Raw genomic sequence first — 20,552 nt, 5'->3', positions numbered from 1 at the left:
TAAGAATAAGCTTGTACATGTCTAACTCTTGCCAAGACACTAAACAAGGGTTACCACTGCTTTTTACCAAGGAATACTACTTTGTAGATCTATTAGTAGAAATACAAATTTTCCTAAGCATAATCATTTAATGGATTCATTTTCCCATCACTGTTTTGGAGAACCTAAAAAGACAATTTAAGCCACTAATTTCAAATTGCAGATTGCAACCCATTAGTTGGTCAAGCTCAAGATTTTTCTTTTTAAACGGAATACAAAATACCACAGTATGTATTACTGAGAGGGTGTATATATGAATAAATGGTAAAAATATTGTTTCATAAAGCAGTTTCAGATATTTATGGATATGTATAGTTGTGAATGTGTTATATGTACTAGGACATGTAGTGAAGTGTTTTGTTTTTACTGTGGGTCGAAGTAAAAAAACTTACACTGGTTTTAGTCATCATATGGTTAAAATATTGATTATAGTTTAGAAAAGTTTACAAAGACACTGCCAAGGATATGAAGCTATAGGAAAGATAATACACACAGTCATTTAAGGAAAAAGCCCTAAATAATTAATTACTTTAAAATTTACCTGTGTAAATATTCTGGAGCTTTATTCAGCAAAGTATAATATTGCCTCACAAACTCCCGCCCTACAAGCAGCGGACTGGGCTTCTCCATAACCATTTCTTTGCTGCACAATGTCAAATGCTGAGGGAGAAAACAAAAGAATAACAACTATTAAAAAATCATCTTTGTAACTACCATGAAACACATCTTCTTGGCCATACAAGTGGAAAATTTATTAAAAGGTAATTTGTAACAACAAAAACAATAAATTCCCAACAACTACCAATATACTCCAACATTTGCATCTCCCTTTTGTCTCTACTTCTTGGATCTCCTCACTCTCCAATATAGGAAGTAGTAGTACCCCTGTTATCTTTCTTAGCCCCAGGAAAGCCCAGTGCTGCCTCAGACTAAGAACACCAGAGCCAAATCCTTCCACCATTCAGGTCCTTTTTCTTTGTGGAACATAACCTGCTTTTTCTTCAGGGATGCCAAAGGTTTATTTTGGAAAACTAGGAAGAGGATACAAGTCAGGATTTGGAGATTACACTCATCATGGGAAAAATAAAAATATAATGAGTTGTTTATCTTTGTATTCCTTCTGGGGACTAATTTCATTGTTTTAAAAATGGTAGTAATGATTACTAATCAGCAGCCATAAATAAACTCAATATTCAATATATAATGGGTAATCATATTACATTTGGTATAAGCCCTTCCAATCTTTCTTTTGTTAATCTCACTATGTGGCAGGTACTGTTCATGGTAAAGGTGATACTCTGGTGAACAATATAAATCTCTGGTCCTGGAGGAGCTTATAATCTTTCAAGAAATAAAAACAAGCAAACAGGGAACGAACAGAATAGGTTTGGGGTTACGATGAAGTATCTCTACATTTAAACTTCAAAGATAAAAATGTATGATGGGAAGGGGACACGGCTCAACCGATAAGAGTGTCTGCCTACCATATGGGAGGTTCAGGGCTCAAACCCAGGGCCTCCTGGCCCGTGTGTTGAGCTGGCCCACGCATGGCGCTGCTGCACACAAGGAGTCCAGTGCCACACAGGGGAGCCCCATGCACAAAGAGTGCACCTTGCTTTGAGCTGCCACGCGCTAAAAAAGTGCAGCCCGCCCAGGAATGGTGCCACACACAGGGAAAGCCAAGTTGATGCAACAAAAAGACAGATTCCAGTGCCACTGAGAATGCAAGTGGACACAGAAGAATACACAGTGAATGGACAGAGAGAGCAGACATGGGGGGTAGGGGCAAGGGGAGAGAAATAAATAAAAACAAATCTTAAAAAAGAACAATACTATATATTTTCTTAAAAAGTATAAAAACACATAATCATGCTTCCTTTCTATTTATTTCACCCAGCACTACTTAATTTACAATACTTAAATAGGTATCCATTGGGCAAATCAGTAAACAGTTTACCTTCTTGTTTAACAATTTACATTTCAATATAGGTTTTATTTCCACAATGTCACAGTCAAAGACAGCCCACCACAATAATCATTGCAATTATGGTGCTGTTTTAATAAAAGTAGGACCAAACGACACACTTCTAGTGGCTCCCAATCCATATGACATCATGCTCAATTAGGTTCTGTTTCTCTTGCACTGTCCTTCTGAAATTCTCCAACTCAATCTATAAAAACCAAAAAAGCTGTTTAAATTTCTATATAATGCCTCACATGCTTTCAAAAAGTTAATCAACAAAAACAGAACCAGATATTGCAATTTTCCAGGTGTCATTTGGTTTCTCTCAAAATTAATATCCAATAACAAGGACAACACAACCCAGAGGAAAAAAAGACTCTCATTTGCTACATTTAAAGTAACAAAGCTAAGCAACATAGCTTTTTAAAAAATATGTATTTATTTATTCCCTGCCTCTTGCACTCGCTGTCTGCTGTGTCCATTCGCTGCATGTTCTTCTGTGTCCACTTATCTTCTCATCTTATCTTTAGGAATCACAAGGAACCAATCCCATGTGGGAGAGAGGCACTCTATGGCTTAAGCTACCTCAGTTCCCTGGTTTGTCTGTCTTTTCCTCATCTCTTATTTTGTTGTGTCATCTTGTTGAGTTAGCTCTTCACACAGGCCAGCATGCCCTCTCCAGAAGGTCCTGGAAACCAAACCCAGGACCTCCCATATAGTAGATGGGAGTCCAATCACTTGAGCCACTGCCACTTCCCAGCAACACTGCATTTTAATTTAGGAAGATGAGGTAAAGGTGGGAACCACAGTGGATTCATCTAGCAAAATTTTATAAGATTGCTAAAATGTAAAAATTATAGTTTAATATTGTAACAACTGATATTAAAATAATACTAAGACATAGTATTACTCTTTGAATCAAACAAATTATGTACAAAATAATTTGTTTAAATTGACAATGACAGAAATACTACTAGTGATTGTTTCTGGGTTTGGGGATTATGTTTTTCTTCTCTCTCTCCTCCAGTTGCAAATTTTCTACTGTACCATGTTGTCATTTAACCCCCAATTTCCTGTCACATTCATAAAGTACATATTCACTACATTTTTGTCACCTACAATCAGCTTCTTTCTCAAACAAATGTAAAAAGGGTAAAGAATACCTATATAAATGATAGGTCAAAATATTCTGAAGATTTATTATGATAAAGTTCAAGAAAGGTTTCAAATTGCCCACCACCCTCTATGTAGTCATTAAAGTATGATGGCTATGATAATTTAGATTGTGGAGAAAACTATTTATTAGTCAATAAATTATTATTTATCACAATTTATTAAAAGGAGATAACTGTGAAAAGTGACTCTCAAATAGCAAATAACATAGAGCAATGCTAATCTGGTAAAAGACCAAACTAATTGCCTTAACACAACTGGTTCTGAAGAGTTTCCTTTTTTTTTTTAAGGTGGGGTGGGAGAAGCTCCCACAGTGGCTAATAAAATGAAGACGTTAGAGGACAGTGTTTCAATTACTTATACTTATAGATCAGTTACTTCTTTACTATAACTTTTGATTTAAAGTGACTCAAAATTTAAAGAAAACCAAAATATAACATAATGGAAACCAACCAGAAAGTGCTGCTTTGAAGGGGGGGGGGGCGGGGAACCCACTACTGACTTACCTATTAAATACACTAATTTATACATTCTACACAACAAATAACTGTTGTTTACCATTTTCCCACTGTCACTCCTCGAGTAGTTCAATAAATAAGGAAGGTCAAAAAAGTATTTCCAGGAAGCTGATGTGGTTCAAGTGACAGAGCTTCTGCCTACCATATGAGAGGACCTGGGTTTGATCCCCGGGGCCTCCTGGTGAAAAAAAAGAGAAAGTGTGCTCGCCAGACAAGCCAGTGCCCGTGCAAGTGCCCACATGTGAGCCAGTGCCCCTTGCAAGTAAGTAAATCACGCAGCAAGATGATGACACATCAAAAGAGACACAAGGGAGAGTCAAGGTGAAGCACAGCAGAAACCAGGAACTGAGGTAGTGCAATTGACAGGGAAGCTCTCCCCATCAGAGGTCTCCGGGATCGAATCCTGGTGAATCCTAGAGTAGAAAAAATGAGAAGAGAAGAGAACACAGACAGCAAAAACAGCAGGGTGGGAGGAGAGGAAGGGAGGAAAATAAAATTTTTAAAAAAATCTAAAAACAACAACAACAACAACAGTATTTCGACTAGATTATAGATGAACCACCAAACAAGGTAGTTTGGGTAGTTACAAGAAATAAGACAATACGTGGAGATGTAATATAAGGTCTGCATTTATAATTCATGGACTCCCAGTATATATAAGATCAAGAGAAAAGCACCCAAAACAAAACAAAACAAAAAGCCACAGAAAGAATGAATCGGATTACATTCAGAAAAATGGGAGAGAAAGGTTTTAACTGGCTCTTTCTAATGGTCATGACAAAGTCACGACATTTCTAATTTACAGGACATGATTTCCTAATTTACAAATTGAGAACTCATCTCTATGGTCAAGTCTACGAGACTATAGTTCTACAAAGATAGTCAAGATTAAAGGATACTTATGTGTATTTTTTTTTAAAACCTTCAGATTGCCCTCTAACAATTTCAAAGATAAGAAAAAGTGTCATGTCCTCTACCACCTTTTACAGAAAATGATATTCCATTTATTAAACTCCACGTCTCTCAGTAACAAGATAAAATAGGGGATATTATGCTAGAATGCACAAAGTAAAATTCTCTGACACATTAGCTCTACTTACAAACAACCCTATTTATTCACCCAGAGCCTAACTTAAATGCTTAGAGTTCCCCAATTTCAAAATAACTTACAATGCACAATTAAAAAATTTTCACTGCAAATTACTGACATGAAATTTCAAGTCACTCTTTCATGTATTTCACTGTTTGGAAAAAATGGTCGAAACGATGGCTAGTAACAAGTCAAGAGAACATGTTTTTATTTAATTTTTTAAAAAAGATTTACTTATTTATTTCTCTCCCCCACCCCCACCCCAGTTGTCTGTTCTCTATGTCTATTTGCTGCGTCTTCTTTGTCCGCTTCTGTTGTTGTCAGCGGCACAGGAATCTGTTTCTTTTTGTTGTGTCAGCTCTCTGTGTGTGCAGGCTGCACTTTCTTTCATGCTGGGCAGCTCTCCTTACCGGGTGCACTCCTTGCACGTGGGGCTCCCCTACGCGGGAGACAACCCTGCGTGGCATGGCACTCCTTGCGCACATCAGCACTGCGTGTGGGCCAGCTACACACAGGTCAAGGAGGCCTGGAGTATGAACCGCAGACCTCCCATGTGGTAGACGGATGCCCTAACCACTGGGTCAAGTCCGCTGCCCCAACATGTTATTAAAAAAAAAAAAAAGTCAGGAAAACCAAACAAAATGGAATTTAGGAAATAGAAAAAACCTAGAAAAATAATTTTCAGCACTAGAAAGTTACTTTTTTTTAAATAAAAAGGTATAGTATATGTAAGTTCTCTAGTGAAAGGATGAAGTTGTCTTTACTAGAAACTGATACCAAATGCTAAGGCTATGTCTATGAGAGGACTCCACATCTCTACTATGCCCCTCACTCATGGCAGAAGGGCTCACACTAGGGACGCCCAGATCATTCCTTTACCCAGTTAATGGCAAGAAGGAACATTACTTTGCTTTCTCTGCTGACCTCTATTAAAACTGGAACTTTCTGAAATTCCAGGTGATATTTGTTTAAAGTGATTTCGCCAATCAATATATCACTGTGTACCTTTCAGAGCTGTGATCTCCAACTTGTGGCTGGCCACAAAACGAAAACTTCCCCAACAAGATCTAAGCACCACGGTGGTAGAAATAAAACAAAAGGTAACTGGGTTAAGCCTTTTCTTTTCTCCAGCCACAAAGGTAAGGAGGCAAGTTTTGTTTCAGAAGCTATAAAAAGTGAGCAAGCATTAAAAAATGGAAATGTTATCCCACAAATATAAAATGTTTATATTAGGTTTTAAAATTTGAGAAGTAACATGCATGATTCGTTATCTCCTTGAAATATATAGTAGGATATTAATTTCATTTACAGAAAAGGAAACATATTTTGAAGGCCTAAGGAAAGCTCAAGCTCCTTCTGTTAAAATTATAGGGGAGTACTTGAAACCAGGTCTCCCACCTCAAATGATATTTTCATCACACCAGGTTAATAACAATCACTTTGGAAGAAAATCTGAATTCACAACAATACTTCTTTAAAAAAATTCATCTTTTAGCTTATTTGAAATCGGGGGGAGAAGGTAAAAGCAGAGGGAATACAGGACTGTAACACACTAGGAAATCCAAAAGTCATCCCACTATAACTAAGACAGTATCAACAGGATAAAATATCTAAAATTAAAAGACAAAAATAAGCTGAGAGAGCTGTCAAGAAACGAAGGATTACTGCATCTAAAGCCAGGCCAGAGGTTCTAGAAGAACCTATTTGTTCCACTAGCTATTAAACATATGTCAACCAGTGGAGGGTAAGGAGGTCCATTTTGTTGATTAAATTCTAATGAATTTAGGCTGACAAGACTTAAGTTTGTGCTTACCAAAACCAGCACTGGGAAAGGGTCATTCACTACGCCCATACCCAAACAGCATAAAATGTGAGGAAAAAATTCTTATGGCAACCTAGGAAAAGATTCTCAATACTGATAAAAAATAATCAACAGCAATAATTCTGCAGGATAAAGAAGCTATTCAGAGTTTAAAGATAAACAATTAAGTTTATTGATTTTTAGCAACTATATTAAAATTTTGATTTTTATCTCTCGTAAGTTAAATATACCGAATACGTGCTGGTACCAACAATGCCACAACACTTTATTCAAACCAGGATTACCTGCAAACTCAACACTCAGATGAGCAAATGCTCAAATGACTTTTCTTTTTCTTTGCCCTTTACCTCTGATCCACACCAACCCACAAAGCATTCTGATTCTCTCCACTCGTGATACAAGTCCACCATTAGTAATTCTTCAACCCTGAATATTCAACAATCTGAACCATGGAGGGTCTTAGAAAGCAATCCATTTGAGGTCCTTACAATTCTTTGATACCTTTTACAATTAAACAGGCTTTATGGAGATTAAACCATAACACAAGGCTATACAAAACCCTAAATATTAAGAAAATTTTAAGGTAGTGTCACCAAACACCACAATTCAGTCCTAAGAAGTTCAAACTGACCACACCTTTTTTCATTTTTAAGACCAGTAATCTTGTACATCAAAAGGATCAGTGGACATTAACGGGGGCCAGATGTTTAGTTAGAAACTTTGTTCACATGCCTAAGATTATATTAACTGCCAAACATGGAGCTGAGTAAGGAATTCATCTTCTTTCCCTCAAGCTTACAGAGTTCCTTTAACTAGTTCATATGCAATGCTAACACTTGGAAGACTAGCACGAAACGTGGATCCCTGAACCTAAAAATTAGCATTTTACCAAGTTAATATCACATCATATAGGACGGGAGAGCGGGCAACTTTGTTATTGCTACCGCTTCAGTGCACGTGTTTGTTTTTTTTTTTAAAAGAAGGCAGGGGCACTCCAAGCCAAATCTGCTAAAAAAGCCGGTATCCCTTGCAGGGGGAAAAAGAAAACTGATCCATGTGGAAAATGGTAGAAGTAAATAATTCGCCCCAAAGTGGCCCAGGGCCATCTTAAGAAATCTTTTAGAGACGCAGGGAAGATTAAATCAGATTCAACTCGCTCTGGGGAGGCTTATGTTCTCTCCTGTCCTTCCCTCCAAAAATGAGGGCGAAGAGGAAAAAATTCATTTCCCAAAGTACTCAATGATCTTTCTCTATTTCTGGATAACTTCGGATAGTTTGCATAAAAAAGGCACGAAGCAGGCGCACGTTACAGCCTCGGTATCCGAACACGTCCGGAATAAACCCTGCCAGGGAGGGGGGGAGGTGTCGCAAAAAACAGCGAACAGTAGGTACTGGATAAGCTAAGCCGCCGCAGCCTTCAAACCCGGATTTTGTTTCCGTCCACATAAATGGTGCCCGGAGGCCGCTACTTTCGCATCTGCGTCGCTTCTGCCTCCGCCGACACAGCTTCTTTCCCCCCTCCCCCACGGGCGGGGCGTCGCCGGCCTCCCCGCTCGAAAGGAACAGGGAATAGGAGCCGCAGATGAGTCGGGCAACGCCGGTCTTTCCCCTACCCTGAACCATCTCCAGAAAGCCCTGCTCCCCTTCCCGTAAAAAGCCCCCATAAGCGCGCCTTTGGGAGCTACTGCGTCCCCCTTCCTACCTCGCCGCCTCATCCCCAACAAACCCCAGTCCCACCTGTGCCCTCAGAGGCCTCAATCAGCATAAGGCGCGCCGGTCATCCCCCTTCCCACGCGGCCTCCCATCCCTCACCTGCGAGAAAAGGCTCTACTTCTCTCACGCACACGCCGCAGCGTAGGCAGCCGGCAAGAACAATGTCTTTCTCTGCCGAGATACCTCAGACGGGGGCTCGCGCACAGAACGGTTGCCTCGAGCCACGGCGCGCAAAGGAATGTGCCCTTCCGACCACCACACCGACCTCCCCTCCCGGCCCCCGTACACACCTCCAACTAACAGCGCCGGCGGGTAAGTCGCGCGGAGGTCAGCAAGAAAGTCGCTGAGAGGCGGCCGCAGTGGATTCTTCTCGTTCTGCCGCCTCCTTCCTCCAACAAACCTCAAGCCTCGGAAACCCGAGAACCGCGAGGTCGTTTCCCTCACAACCTTCCCGGGCGCCAGGCTCTGCGGCGACCGACGAGGAACACGGACGTCCCGCCCCTTTTGCCGCCGCCCCCTCTTATTGTTTTACCCCTGCCGAAAGGGCCGGGGAACCCCCCAGCACGCCGCCAACCAATCACGCATCTCTTTCGTAAGCGGACCCAACCTTCTTGAGCTCTACTGCGGAGCTTGCGCAGAACGCCGCCGTGCTCGCATACGCTCGCGCCCGGAAAGCCGGGGAACCGGAACCGGCCCAGAGCCGGGGCTAGAGTCCGCTGATTTGACGTCACAAGGAGGCTGCCCGGCCTCAGGCTCGCTGCCCTTCTTCGACAGCGCTCCGGAATAAGAGCCCGTTTGCTGCAGCATAGTCTTTTACGTTGGAGATTGATATTCCTGCCCCCCATTTAACTTGTAATGTCGAGAGGGAGGGAATTTAGTATTCTTTCTGATCTAGACGAGCTTAAAATGCAGCCAGTGGTTTGAGCTGATTGCACCTTAAACTGATCTCGTTTAGTAACCCATCCTAGGAAAATGTAAGTTAAGACGACAGAGATCATCATAGTCATCCTAATAGTTCAAAGCTATATATAATTCACGGCTACTGGGAGCTACCTCCAGGGGTATAGTAAAAATATAACGTGGGCTCTACAGTGGAGGACAGAATTTATTTCTTTGTGTGTCTATTACCTATTTAGGCATTGCTAAGCATTTTACAACCAAAGGTAAAAGGCCGAAATCCCAGGAGATCTCAGGATTACAGTTCTGCCCTAGATCTAGGCCTAGGCTTACCCCCCGGGATAAGCAGGCTAGACACGGACACTCTGACTTGTTTCTGACCTTGATTCATGGAAAAAGCCAAATCTCCTTATAGTTAAGGAAGCCATTTAGTTCTGGCAGTTTCTCAGAGAATATCAAGTTTGCAGAGGCAAGTTTAGGGTGTTTTTCACACGTGTAAACAGGTTCACAGAGGCAGTGCCAACATTTGTACCTAAGTTTCCAAAATCTACACTCCTTCTTTTACCTTCAGTTGCGTAATCGTTTTATTATAAGCAACATACATGGGCAAACCATCACATTCATGAAATGAACTCTTGACATTTTTTAAAAGCATCGTAACACATTACATGCATATTTCCCTTTAAATCAAATACTTAGGTACCAGGTACTCTTCCTAAGTATGTAATTGTTTAAGCCTCACAATAAGGCTATGAAGTAGTCACTATTTTTATGCCTGTTTTATATTTGAAGAAATTGATGATAATTGAGAGGTGAAGTAACTTGCCCAAGGCAACACAATTAGTATTCAGTTGGGATTCAAAAGCTATGCGCCTCCAGAGTCCATGCTCTTAACCCTTAACCATAAGCTACAGAATACTATCATCATATGAACATGCCACAATTTATTTTCTCTACTGTTGATTGGTATTTCAGTTTTTCCAATTTGAGGCTAGTATGCACAATGCAGTTATAAATATTCTTGTGTCCCGGTGCTCAGGTGCAAAAGTTTCTCTAGAGCAGTGGTTTTCAGACCTTAAATGTGCATCATAATCATATGGAAGGCTTGTTAAAACATTGATTGCTGGGCCCAACTCCCAAGGTTTCTGATTCAAAGGGTCTGTGCTGAGGCCTGGAAATTTGTATTTCTAACAAATTCTATGGTGATGCTGCTTAAAACCACTTTAAGAACCACAGATCTAGGGTTGGGTTGGCAAACTTTTTCTGTAAAGGGCCAAATAGTAAGTAATTTAGGTTTTGAGGGTCACAAATGGTCTCTGCTGCATATCCTTTTTAAAAAAATATTCTTTAAAAATGTAAAAAAAACAAACAAACCCAAAACACAATCTTAGCTCTAGGGCTATACAAAAACACACCTCAGGTACTCCCTGATCCTTGGTATATACAAAAGAGTAGATTTATTGGGGGGGGGGGGGGGAAGGTCAAGCTGTTTTCATTTTTAGTAAATAACCCTAAGTTGTTTTCCTACATGGTGACTTTTTCCTCCTATATATCACTCTAGGTTGTCGCCACTGAATGTCTCCCTATACTTAGTCACTGCCAAGGTTCAGATCCCTTTCATTTTTCCAGAGAATGATTGCAGTGGCCTCCTAACTAATCCCCTTAGCCTGAAACAGCCTTCAGGAAGCACACATCTCCATGCCCCACACTAAATAGACTACAAGAGGGCAAAAAGACCAGTAAGGATTGTATTCATTCAGTTGCTCAGGCCAAAAACTTTCCAAGTCACCCCTGACAGCTTTTTCTCACACCACACATCTGACTGTCAATATATTTCTGTCTCGTTTACCTTCAACATATATTCTGGATTAAACACTTCTTATCACTCTTACTGCTACTATCATAGTCCAGGCCAACATCACCTACTACAACAGCTTTCTACTTGGTCTGCATGCTTCCATTCTTATTCCACTATATTCCTCATAGCAGCCAGATTCTTTACAGCTGTAAATCATACTCAAAACCTTCCAAAGGCAACAATTAAAAGCCTAAGTCTTTACCATGGCTTAGAAGACCTACCTGATCTAGTCTTTGCCTACTACTTCCAACCTCATTATTCTGTCCTACCACCCAACTCTTCCTTGACTACTCCAATCTCATTCTCAACTCAAGGCTTCAGATATGAACTTTATCAAAAGTCTGTGAAAAAATCAAAGTAAAGTACATCACTAATTCCCTCCATGACCCACACTGAAATATCTCACTCTAACATTCTAAAGGTTAGGTATGATTTTCCTTTACACAAACCACTCTTCTTAGAATTTCAATGATTTTAGTACTGCTGACATAGTCAACTAGCTTGTCTAAGCTGGATTTTTGGTTATTTAGTATTTTTTCTATTTAGTTCCTTGGTTCTCTTCTGGAGTGTAACTGTGGAGTGTAACTTTTTTTTTTTAAAGATTTATTTATTTATTTCTCTCCCCTTCCCCCCACCACGGTTGTCTGTTCTCTGTTGTCTATTTGCTGCGTCTTCTTTGTCCGCTTTTGTTGTTGTCAGCAGCATGGGAATCTGTGTTTCTTTTTGCTGCGTCATCTTGTGTCATTTCTCTGTGTGGGCGGTGCCATTCTTAGGCAGGCACTTTCTTTCATGCTGAGTGGCTCTCCTTACGGGGGCACTCCTTGCACGTGGGGCTCCCCTACACAGGGACACCCCTGCCATGGCAGGGCACTCCTTGCGCGCATCAGCACTGTGCATGGGCCAGCTCCACAAGGGTCAAGGAGGCCCGGGGTTTGAACCATGGACCTCCCATGTGGTAGGCGGATGCCCTAACCATTGGGTCAAGTCCGCTGCCTGGAGTGTAACTTTTTAAAATAAATAGAAGTCAAATGGGTTATATGGCAAAGCAGCTACTTACTTAATACTATCTTACAAGATCTTTAAAACTCCTGGATTCATTCATTAACTACCACTGGGTACCAATGTATAAAGCAGAGTAGACACAGGATGAGGCAAAAATGATTGAAACTTAATGACCTAAGGGGAAAGACAGAATAGAGAAACTGGAAATTACAGAGACGGAGACAGAAAAAGAGGAGTCAGAGAAAGATAGCAGGGAGGCAGGCAAAATAGTGTTTACACTAGGAATACTGAATAGAACTTTGTACAACTCCCACATAACAATGATTGCATTTATCATTTAATGTCTGACCCCTCCCCCTGACACACACACTGTAAGTTCCATGAAGGCAGTACTCTCTTGTTCACCTCTTTCATCTAGCATGTGGCACTGGCATTCAGAAAGTGCTCCATAAGCATGCATTGGCTGACAGAACATTATGAGAACACAGAGGGAGGGCCCACGGTCTGTCTCATGGGTGTCTAGTATTTTGGGTGTTTTTGCCAACTTCTAGAATGATATGATTTACTCTATCTTGATTAAAAGTAATGGCAGGGAGTACTTGAGCACCTATTTCCCACCTATGAAGTCCCAGGTTCAATCCCAGCCCTGGTACCTCAAAAAAAAAAAAAAAAGCTTTTAAGACAATTAATTCCATGAATTTGCCCCACTTATAGTTTAGTCTACATCCCATTAGTTTAATGCACAATTTTTGGTTTTGTTTTTTAAATAATTTGGAAGTGTTCTTTAGATTTCTTTTTTAATTCCATTATGGTTTAAGAGTTGTTTAGGAATGTTTTAGTTTAGACTTTTAAATCTAAACTTTCTATTTTTACTTGTTAGTTTTAGGGCATTGTGGTCTGAATGTGGCATGTGCATTTTTGTACTTGGAATTTTTTGAGATTTTTTTTTTCCTTGTGACCTAATATAGTGTTTTAGTTTGCTAAATGCTAAATGCTGCCAAAACAATATACCAGAAATGAGTTGGCTTTTGCAACGGGATGTATTAGGTTAAAAGCTTACAGTTCTGAGGCCATGAAAAGTGTCCAAATCAAGATATCATCAGAGATGCTTTCTCTCTGAGCTGCAGCTGTAGGCCATCAGGCATATGGCAGGGCACAATGCGGGTCAGTGCCTGTCTCCCCTTTCCTCTGGGCTTTATTGTCTTCAGTTTGGCTTTTCTCTCTCCCAGGTTCATCAACTTCTGGAGACTTCTCTCCCTGTGGCTTTTTTTCTATGTCTGCAGCTTTTTATTCCTCTATTTATAAGGATTCCAGTAAGAGGGGTAAGACCCACACTCAGTCATGCCCTACTGAAGTGATCTAATCAAAAGGAAGGTCCCTTAACTGAATCTAAACAAAAAGTGCCATCTACAGTAGGTTTACATGCACAGGAATGAATTGGTTTTAAGAACTTCATTTATTAAGTACAAAAGGTCACACTATGAGTGATTGCTATAGGGGTAGGTTTTAGCTATGTAACTTGTTTTAATCAAGTTATTATTAAAGTCTTCAGGTAGAAGAGATTCTAAATACTACCTCAGCTGAGAGAATAAGGGTTGCAAGCTCTAAGGAACTCACATCTTCAGAATTTATGGGCAAAAATCTCATAAAAAATCAATATTAAAGAATTAGATTATGGCACTGCAGAAGTAACCGATTCTGAATAACAATCTATAAATTCAAATGGATTCCATCCAGTGCTAATAAAGCCATGGTGACTGCTAAAATCATCTCAGGCTCAATGATCCAAGAGATGTCATAATATTAGAAAATATAGCACTCCAAAGATAATGTAAATAAAAGAGATGTTTTCTGTCTTGAGTTGCATGGATTTTGGAAAGAGGAAAAACTCCAACAGATATGTTTACCTAGCACTGTCCAGAGTAGACTATATTGGCAGGCACAAATATCCTAGCTATAACTGGGCAGCAGGGTGTGCTTAATTCTTCAAGCTGTACAGTCTGGATATGAGATGCCTCAAGGTTATCCAACTCTCTTCTCTTTGATTTAATGCTTACCAAACTCAACAAGTGTGTGGGGGGGTGGTGTGTGGACCTGGAGTGGATATTTTGTCTATTAAAAAGGCATTATCAGGAAGTAGCTGTGGCTTAATCCATTGGACTCCCATCTACCATATGAGAGGCCCTGGGTTCGTGTTCCGGGGTCTCCTTGTGAGGGCAAGCTGGCCAGTGCCTGTGGAGAGCCTGCACCCATGAAGAGCTGACAGCCTGCTGGCACAGCAAGATGACACAACAAAGGGAGACAAGCAGAAACAGAAGAACACGCAGCGATTGGACACAGCAGAAAGCAAACAAGCCACGGGGGGGGGGGGGGGGGTTAAATAAATAAATAATAAATCTTTTTTTTTTTAAAAGGCATATCCCCCTTTGTGAAATGGAATTTTGATGGCTCATGAATCAATCTCCTATGGATTAAGTTAGTGTCAACCAGTGTCCCTGAGCCAGATTATCTTGTAGGAGGAGAAGGAATATTGATAGAGAAGTCAGAGCTGAGGAAATTTTCCACCTAAATAGAGGAGACTGAAACACTTGAGATCAAATCCCATTTTCTTCACTTACTATTTTGAGACACTGGGCAGGTTAGTTCATCTCTTTAATGAGCTACCTCATGGAAAAAGTTCATTTTAGGATTGTTGTGAAGATGTTTATACTGTTTAGCATAGTTTCTGGCAAACGGTATGTTTATGCATATGATACCTGTTATAAAACTGAGGCATAGAGAACAGTAGCTCAAGTGGTTGAGCGCCTGCTTCCCATGTGTGAGGTCCTGGGTTCAATCCCTAGTACCTCCTAAAAAAACAAACAAATGAATAAACCAACTCTTGGAGTGGATATAGCTCAGTGGTTGAGCTTCCCATGTACAGGGAAAAAAAAATAACGGAGACAGACACTGAACATCAGGAAAGGGTTCCCCCACCCCCTCATCATGGTTCTACATTGTCATAAAAATAGACAACTAGCCCAGGTCTCCCCTCCATCTTTTCCCTTCCATCTCTCCCCTAGGTCAAACACTTGCTTGTTTGGCAATTCAGGGAAACTATGGCATAAATCTATGTCTTAGGCAAGATCAGGGAAATCATATGGTACCTTTGAAAGTAAATTTGTTTCATTAACTCTTTTGTCAACAAGGCCTTAAGACTACTCAGGGTAGTAAAAAATAAAACCCCAAATATATGCAAAATACAAGGCATTTCTTTTATTAACAGAGAGAGGGAAAACTTAATGGACAGAAGAGTGGTTGAAGATGGTACAATGAGAAGCATCAGGGCTCTATCTATTCATAAATGCTTTGTACAACTAACAAGAACTGGCAGAAACACCTTTCTCAAAGCTCTAGAAAATAGTTAAAGCTGTAACAGGGTGAGTGCTAAAACAAGAAAAAAGCTACTAAAAAGTGGTAGGATCTCGTGGCACCCTAGATGGGCCCTTCCCACTACCCACATTACTTTAGCACTGAGCTGGCCTGTGCTCCCCCCAGTGCAGTTCCCTGGTTCTGGTTCCAGAGGAAGCAAAATAACCTTAGTGCACATTCTTGGAGCATGTATGTCTGGGTTAATCTCTCTGATAGTGACCTCAGAGACTGAACCAGAACAACTGTTACATGCTCAACATCCCAGAACTTGTGTGCATGTAGAAGACAGTTCACAGAGCATTTCTACAAAATGCTGTGGGAGATCAGTCAAGTTATGGCTCCCTGGAAAAAGGGACTGCTGGCTGTAAGACATATAGTGCAATGTCTGGAAGGGAATAGGGAAGAAGAGACATTTGTATTCTTGTAGGTGGGAGAATTCCAAGGGCCACATGATATGCCCAAGACAAGATGCATGCACAGAAAAGAACAGAGAGGCCCCTAAGATTTGGCCTGGAATTGCTCCCTAAACTCATTATATGCATAAGCTCAGAAGGAGAGCACTCAAACAGATCAATCCACAAACCTGGGAAAGGAGTTTTCTTTCTTTTATTCCTTCCTTTCCTTCACTGTTAGCTCCTGGCATTCAATGAAAATTGCCTCATAACACTAGTAGTATACAAACTAAAGGAATAGATGTCTCAGAGTCTAAATTCCAATTAAAACACATTGAGAAGTCAAAATGTCCAGGTTTCAACAAAAGATTAAAAGCATACAAAGAAACAGGAAGTGATGGCACAGACAAAGGAACAGATGAGAGTATTAGAAGCCATCAGTGAAGGGGACTAGACCTGGGACATACCAGACAAAGACTTAGAAAAAAATAAAGGTTCTTAATATGCTCAATGACTTAAAGGTAAACATGCACAAAGAATGAAAGGAAATCAGGAAAACCACAGAGGAACACAAAGAGAATATCAATAGGGAATTAGAAATTATGAAAAGGAACCAGACAGATCTGAAGACCACCATAACAGAAATTAAAAATTCCTTAGAGGAGTTCCACAGAAATTGGAGTTGGCAGAAGAAAGAATCAATGAACTTGAAGATAAGACAGTTGAAATTATCCAGTCTGAGTAGCAAAAGGAAGAAAAAATGAAAAGTGCACAGAGCCTGAAAGACCTGTGGGATACCATCAAGCATATCAATACATACATTGTGGGCATTCTAGGAAGAAAAGAGAGAGGAAGGAGCAGAGAATATTTGAAGAAATAATGGCTGAAACTTCCCAAACTTAAAGAAAGCCGTGTGTGTGTATAAATATATATTTTATATATATATATATAATATATATATATACATATTTCAAGATACTCACGAAACACCAAACAAGAAAAACCCAAATAGACCTACACCGTGACATAATTTTAATCAACCTGTTGAATGCCAAAGATGAAAAGAGAATGCTGAAAGCCACAAGAGACAAGCAATGTGCCATATACAAGGAAGCCTCAATAAGATTAAGTACCAATTTCTCCTTGAAAACCATGGACACAAGAAGGCGACAGGATGGTATATTTTAAGTGCTGACAGCAAAAAATTGCCAAGTAAGAAGTCTATATCCAGCAAAACTGTCTTTCAAATATGAGGGAAAGTTCAAGACATTCCCAGATAAACAAAAGCTGAGTAAGTTTATTATTCTCTAAATTCATGGTATAATCACTCTACTGGCCGTACAAGAGATGCTAAAGAGAATTCTGCATGTTGAGAGGAAAGGACAATAGACAATAGAGTAAAGAAAGATCTCCAGTAAGAGTAATGACATGGGTAAATAGAAATGCCAGTACTATTGTATTCTGGATTTGTAATTTCACTTTTTACTTCCTACAGGATGTAAAAGGCAAATGCATAAAATGTAATGATAAATCAGTGGTTTTGGACTCAGTGTATAAAAATAAACTCTGTGATGAGAACTACATAAAGATGGGGGGACAGAGTGTTTACATAGCTGGTGTACCCTACTGAAGTTAAGTTGGAATAAAAGAAAACAAGTGTAGCAGTTTGGGACTGTTTATGAATTCCAAAAATAGACATTGGATTATGTCTGTAAACGGGTCTGTTCCTCTGGGCATATTAGATTGTATTAGATTCAGAGGATTCACTTTTACTTGATTAAATTAAGATTGGGGTTTTGATTTGGCCTCATCCGTAGGACATTGAGGCCCTGCCCCCTTGGTGGGTGGAGACTCACAGAGAAAACAACACAGCAGAGGAGAGAGTTGGAGTTTTTTGATTCTGGAGCCCTGGGAAGTAAATACACAGGAGAAAAACAGAGGAATAGAGACAGCTCCATAGACATGGCAGAGGCCCCAGGAAGAGAAAGAGCCAGTTTACAGCTGACCTTGGGGAGAGACCAGAGAAGCTGAGCCCAAGAAGAAATGAGTCCCAGGGAAGACGAGCTTTATACTAGCCTACAGCTGAGACCAGAAAAAGTTGGGACCATGAAGCCTGAAGAGGAAGGCTGAACCTTCTGGCAGCCATCTTGCTCCAACACATGGCAACAGACTTTAGTAAGGGAAGTAATTTACTCTTTATAGCCTTGTGATTGTAAGCTTCTACCCCAAATAAACACCTTTGTAAAAGCCAACAAAGTTCTGGTACTTTACATCAGCACCACTTTGGCTGACTAATACAAGGTTATTATAGACTTAGGATAATTTTAGCCCCATAATAACTACAAATAAAATATTGAAGGCTATGCAACACAGAAACAGAAAATAGAGTGCAAGTTGCAAGGGTAATGGAGCAGGGAAATGGGGAGTTAATACATAATTAGTTTGGGTTTCTGTTTTGGGAGATAGGAAAGTTTTAGTAATGGATGGTGTTGATGGTACCACAACATTATAAATGTTATTAATCCCACTGAATGGTATTCTTGGCAGTGGTTGAGGTGGGAAAATTTATGTTGTATGTATGTTCCTACAATTTTTTAAAAAATGAAAGCAAGCAACTAAAGTGACAATGTCAATTAAATGCAATTATGGGGAAGTGGATGTGGCTCAAACGACTGGGCTTACGCCTACCATATGGGAGGCCCCAGGTTCAGTTCCCAGTGCCTCCTGAAGAAGGTGAGCTGGTGTGGCGGGTAGGCACGGCAAGCTGACACCACAAGATGATGCAACAAAAGAGACACAAAGAGGAAAGACAATGAGAGATACACAACAAACCAGGGAGCTGAGGTGGCTCAGGTGATTGAGTAACTCTCTTCCACATGGGAGGTCCCGGGTTCAGTACCCAGTACCTCCTAAAGAGAAGAGGAGTAGACACAGAAAGCACACAGCAAATGGACACAGAGAGCAGATAGCTACAGCAAACAGTGCGGGGGGCGTGGGAAAGTGGTGGTAAATAAGTAAAATAAATCCCCAAAAAATAAAATAAATGCAATTGTGATCATAGATGGGATCTAATAAAGGAGGTGAAAAGATTAAAAAAGACAGTATTGGGATATAAAAAAAGAAATATAGACTGTAAGTTTTATATCAGTGTTAAGCTTCTTGAACTTGATAACTGTACTTAAGGTGGTTACATAAGTAGATATCCATGTTCTTAGGAAATGTACATAGTAGCATAAGTGTTCTAGGAACATGACATACACAACCTACACTAAAGGTTTATAAAATATTGATAAACAGATAGATGGCCAGAAGGCCAGATAGATAGATGGATAGATAGATGGATAGAATAATATGGCAAATGTCATAAAATGTTAAAATTGGTGGATCTGGGTATTTGGGGGGCTAGTGGTATGTTAGAGTCTCTGTGTGGTATGTGTATTATTTTTGTAACTATCTTATAAATTTGAAAGTATTAAAAATAAAAATATGGGAGACTGGTTTGAAACATCATTCTGATTGGAAAAGATTCCCATACAGAAATTATGCATCTAATAGGCACATTGAAACGTGAGTGGCTTTCTTCTACTTTTTCCATTTTAGAGCAGAGCACAGCCAATCCCTTAAACAAAGTGTCATCATCAGTCCTTATTTTCCACCCACGCATTTCCTCTAGCAAGTGTAATCACTTCCTCCTAGCTTCTAGGCTGGCAAAACTCTGGATTTTGGCTCTACACCAGCAGAATATATTTCTGAGCTATACCTCACCAGGAAGCACAAAGCGATAATTATTAAGGCATAATTTTCCTCAGAATCCAGATTTATCCTATACTTCTGTTAGACCATAAACCTGGCTTTTTATTGTATCTATATCTTTCTCTTTCCAGGGTTGCCTGCTCTGACCTATGCCTTGTAGGCTCACACTCTCTGGGTGAGACCTAGGTCTGGAAATAAATTGCTTGGCTGCTGAGAGCCTGCTCAGAACTGGCAGGAACTCTGACCTATGCCTTGTAGGCTCACACTCTCTGGGTGAGACCTGGGTCTGGAAATAAATTGCTTGGCTGCTGAGAGCCTGCTCAGAACTGGCAGGAACTCTCAGTTAATATCCCTGCATCCAGCAGGGTTGTGGTCATCCCAGGCCTGACCCCTAATTCCAAAGCCATGACCCCAAATTACCCAAGTTTTTGGTGTTAACCTGAAAAGAGAAAGAGAATGGAAAGTTAATGACTACAGGCATTTTGTGCACAAGAAAGCAGTCCCAGATAAAGTGTGTTCATTAGGGCAATAATGTTGGAAACAGAGTTTTTCTCCTTGAAGCAACCAAAGTCTATAGAGTATCCAAGGGGCTTATGATCCCTTAAGGAGAGGACTTGGGGGCTTTTCTACAAGCTGAGTAGGAAAAATATTTAAAAGCACTAAAAGGATTAAAGAGTTTCCAGATTGATTTGAGTAAATGTATTTCTTTATATGTGTTCTAAAGCAGAAGTTTTTCATCTGAGACGTATGTACATTTTGGGGGATGGGAATAAGGAATGTTTATAAAACCATGAATATTTTGTATATAAGACCTTTTTTTCTTTTTCTTTTTTTAAAAAAAAGATTTATTTATTTATTTATTTAATCCCCCCCTTTCCCCCGGTTGTCTGTTCTCTGTGTCTATTTGCTGCATCTTGTTTC

General features: G+C 40.1%; 1 protein-coding gene across 14 annotated transcripts in view; it reads right to left on the bottom strand.

Annotated features, from left to right (window-relative positions):
• Positions 1–20,552, bottom strand: part of G3BP2 (G3BP stress granule assembly factor 2) — a 97,306-nt gene that overhangs the window by 16,744 nt on the left and 60,010 nt on the right. For 4 of the 14 annotated variants that reach the window (XM_058296846.1, XM_058296858.1, XM_058296885.1 and 1 more), the window contains exon 2: positions 581–699. In XM_058296846.1, coding sequence (XP_058152829.1) covers positions 581–675 — 95 coding nt within the window. In that variant the 5' untranslated portion in view covers positions 676–699. Of the gene's footprint in view, positions 1–580; positions 700–1,996; positions 2,211–8,417; positions 8,996–20,552 lie in introns of those variants that run through there. The other 10 variants (XM_058296849.1, XM_058296878.1, XM_058296855.1 and 7 more) reach the window with 8 other exon arrangements.

Source organism: Dasypus novemcinctus, chromosome 1 (assembly GCF_030445035.2).
Source record: "Dasypus novemcinctus isolate mDasNov1 chromosome 1, mDasNov1.1.hap2, whole genome shotgun sequence".
In the NCBI taxonomy this organism is placed as follows: Eukaryota; Metazoa; Chordata; class Mammalia; order Cingulata; family Dasypodidae; genus Dasypus; species Dasypus novemcinctus.
The sequence above is the reverse complement of the archived record's forward strand: the minus strand, read 5'-3'. Positions and strand labels throughout refer to the sequence as shown.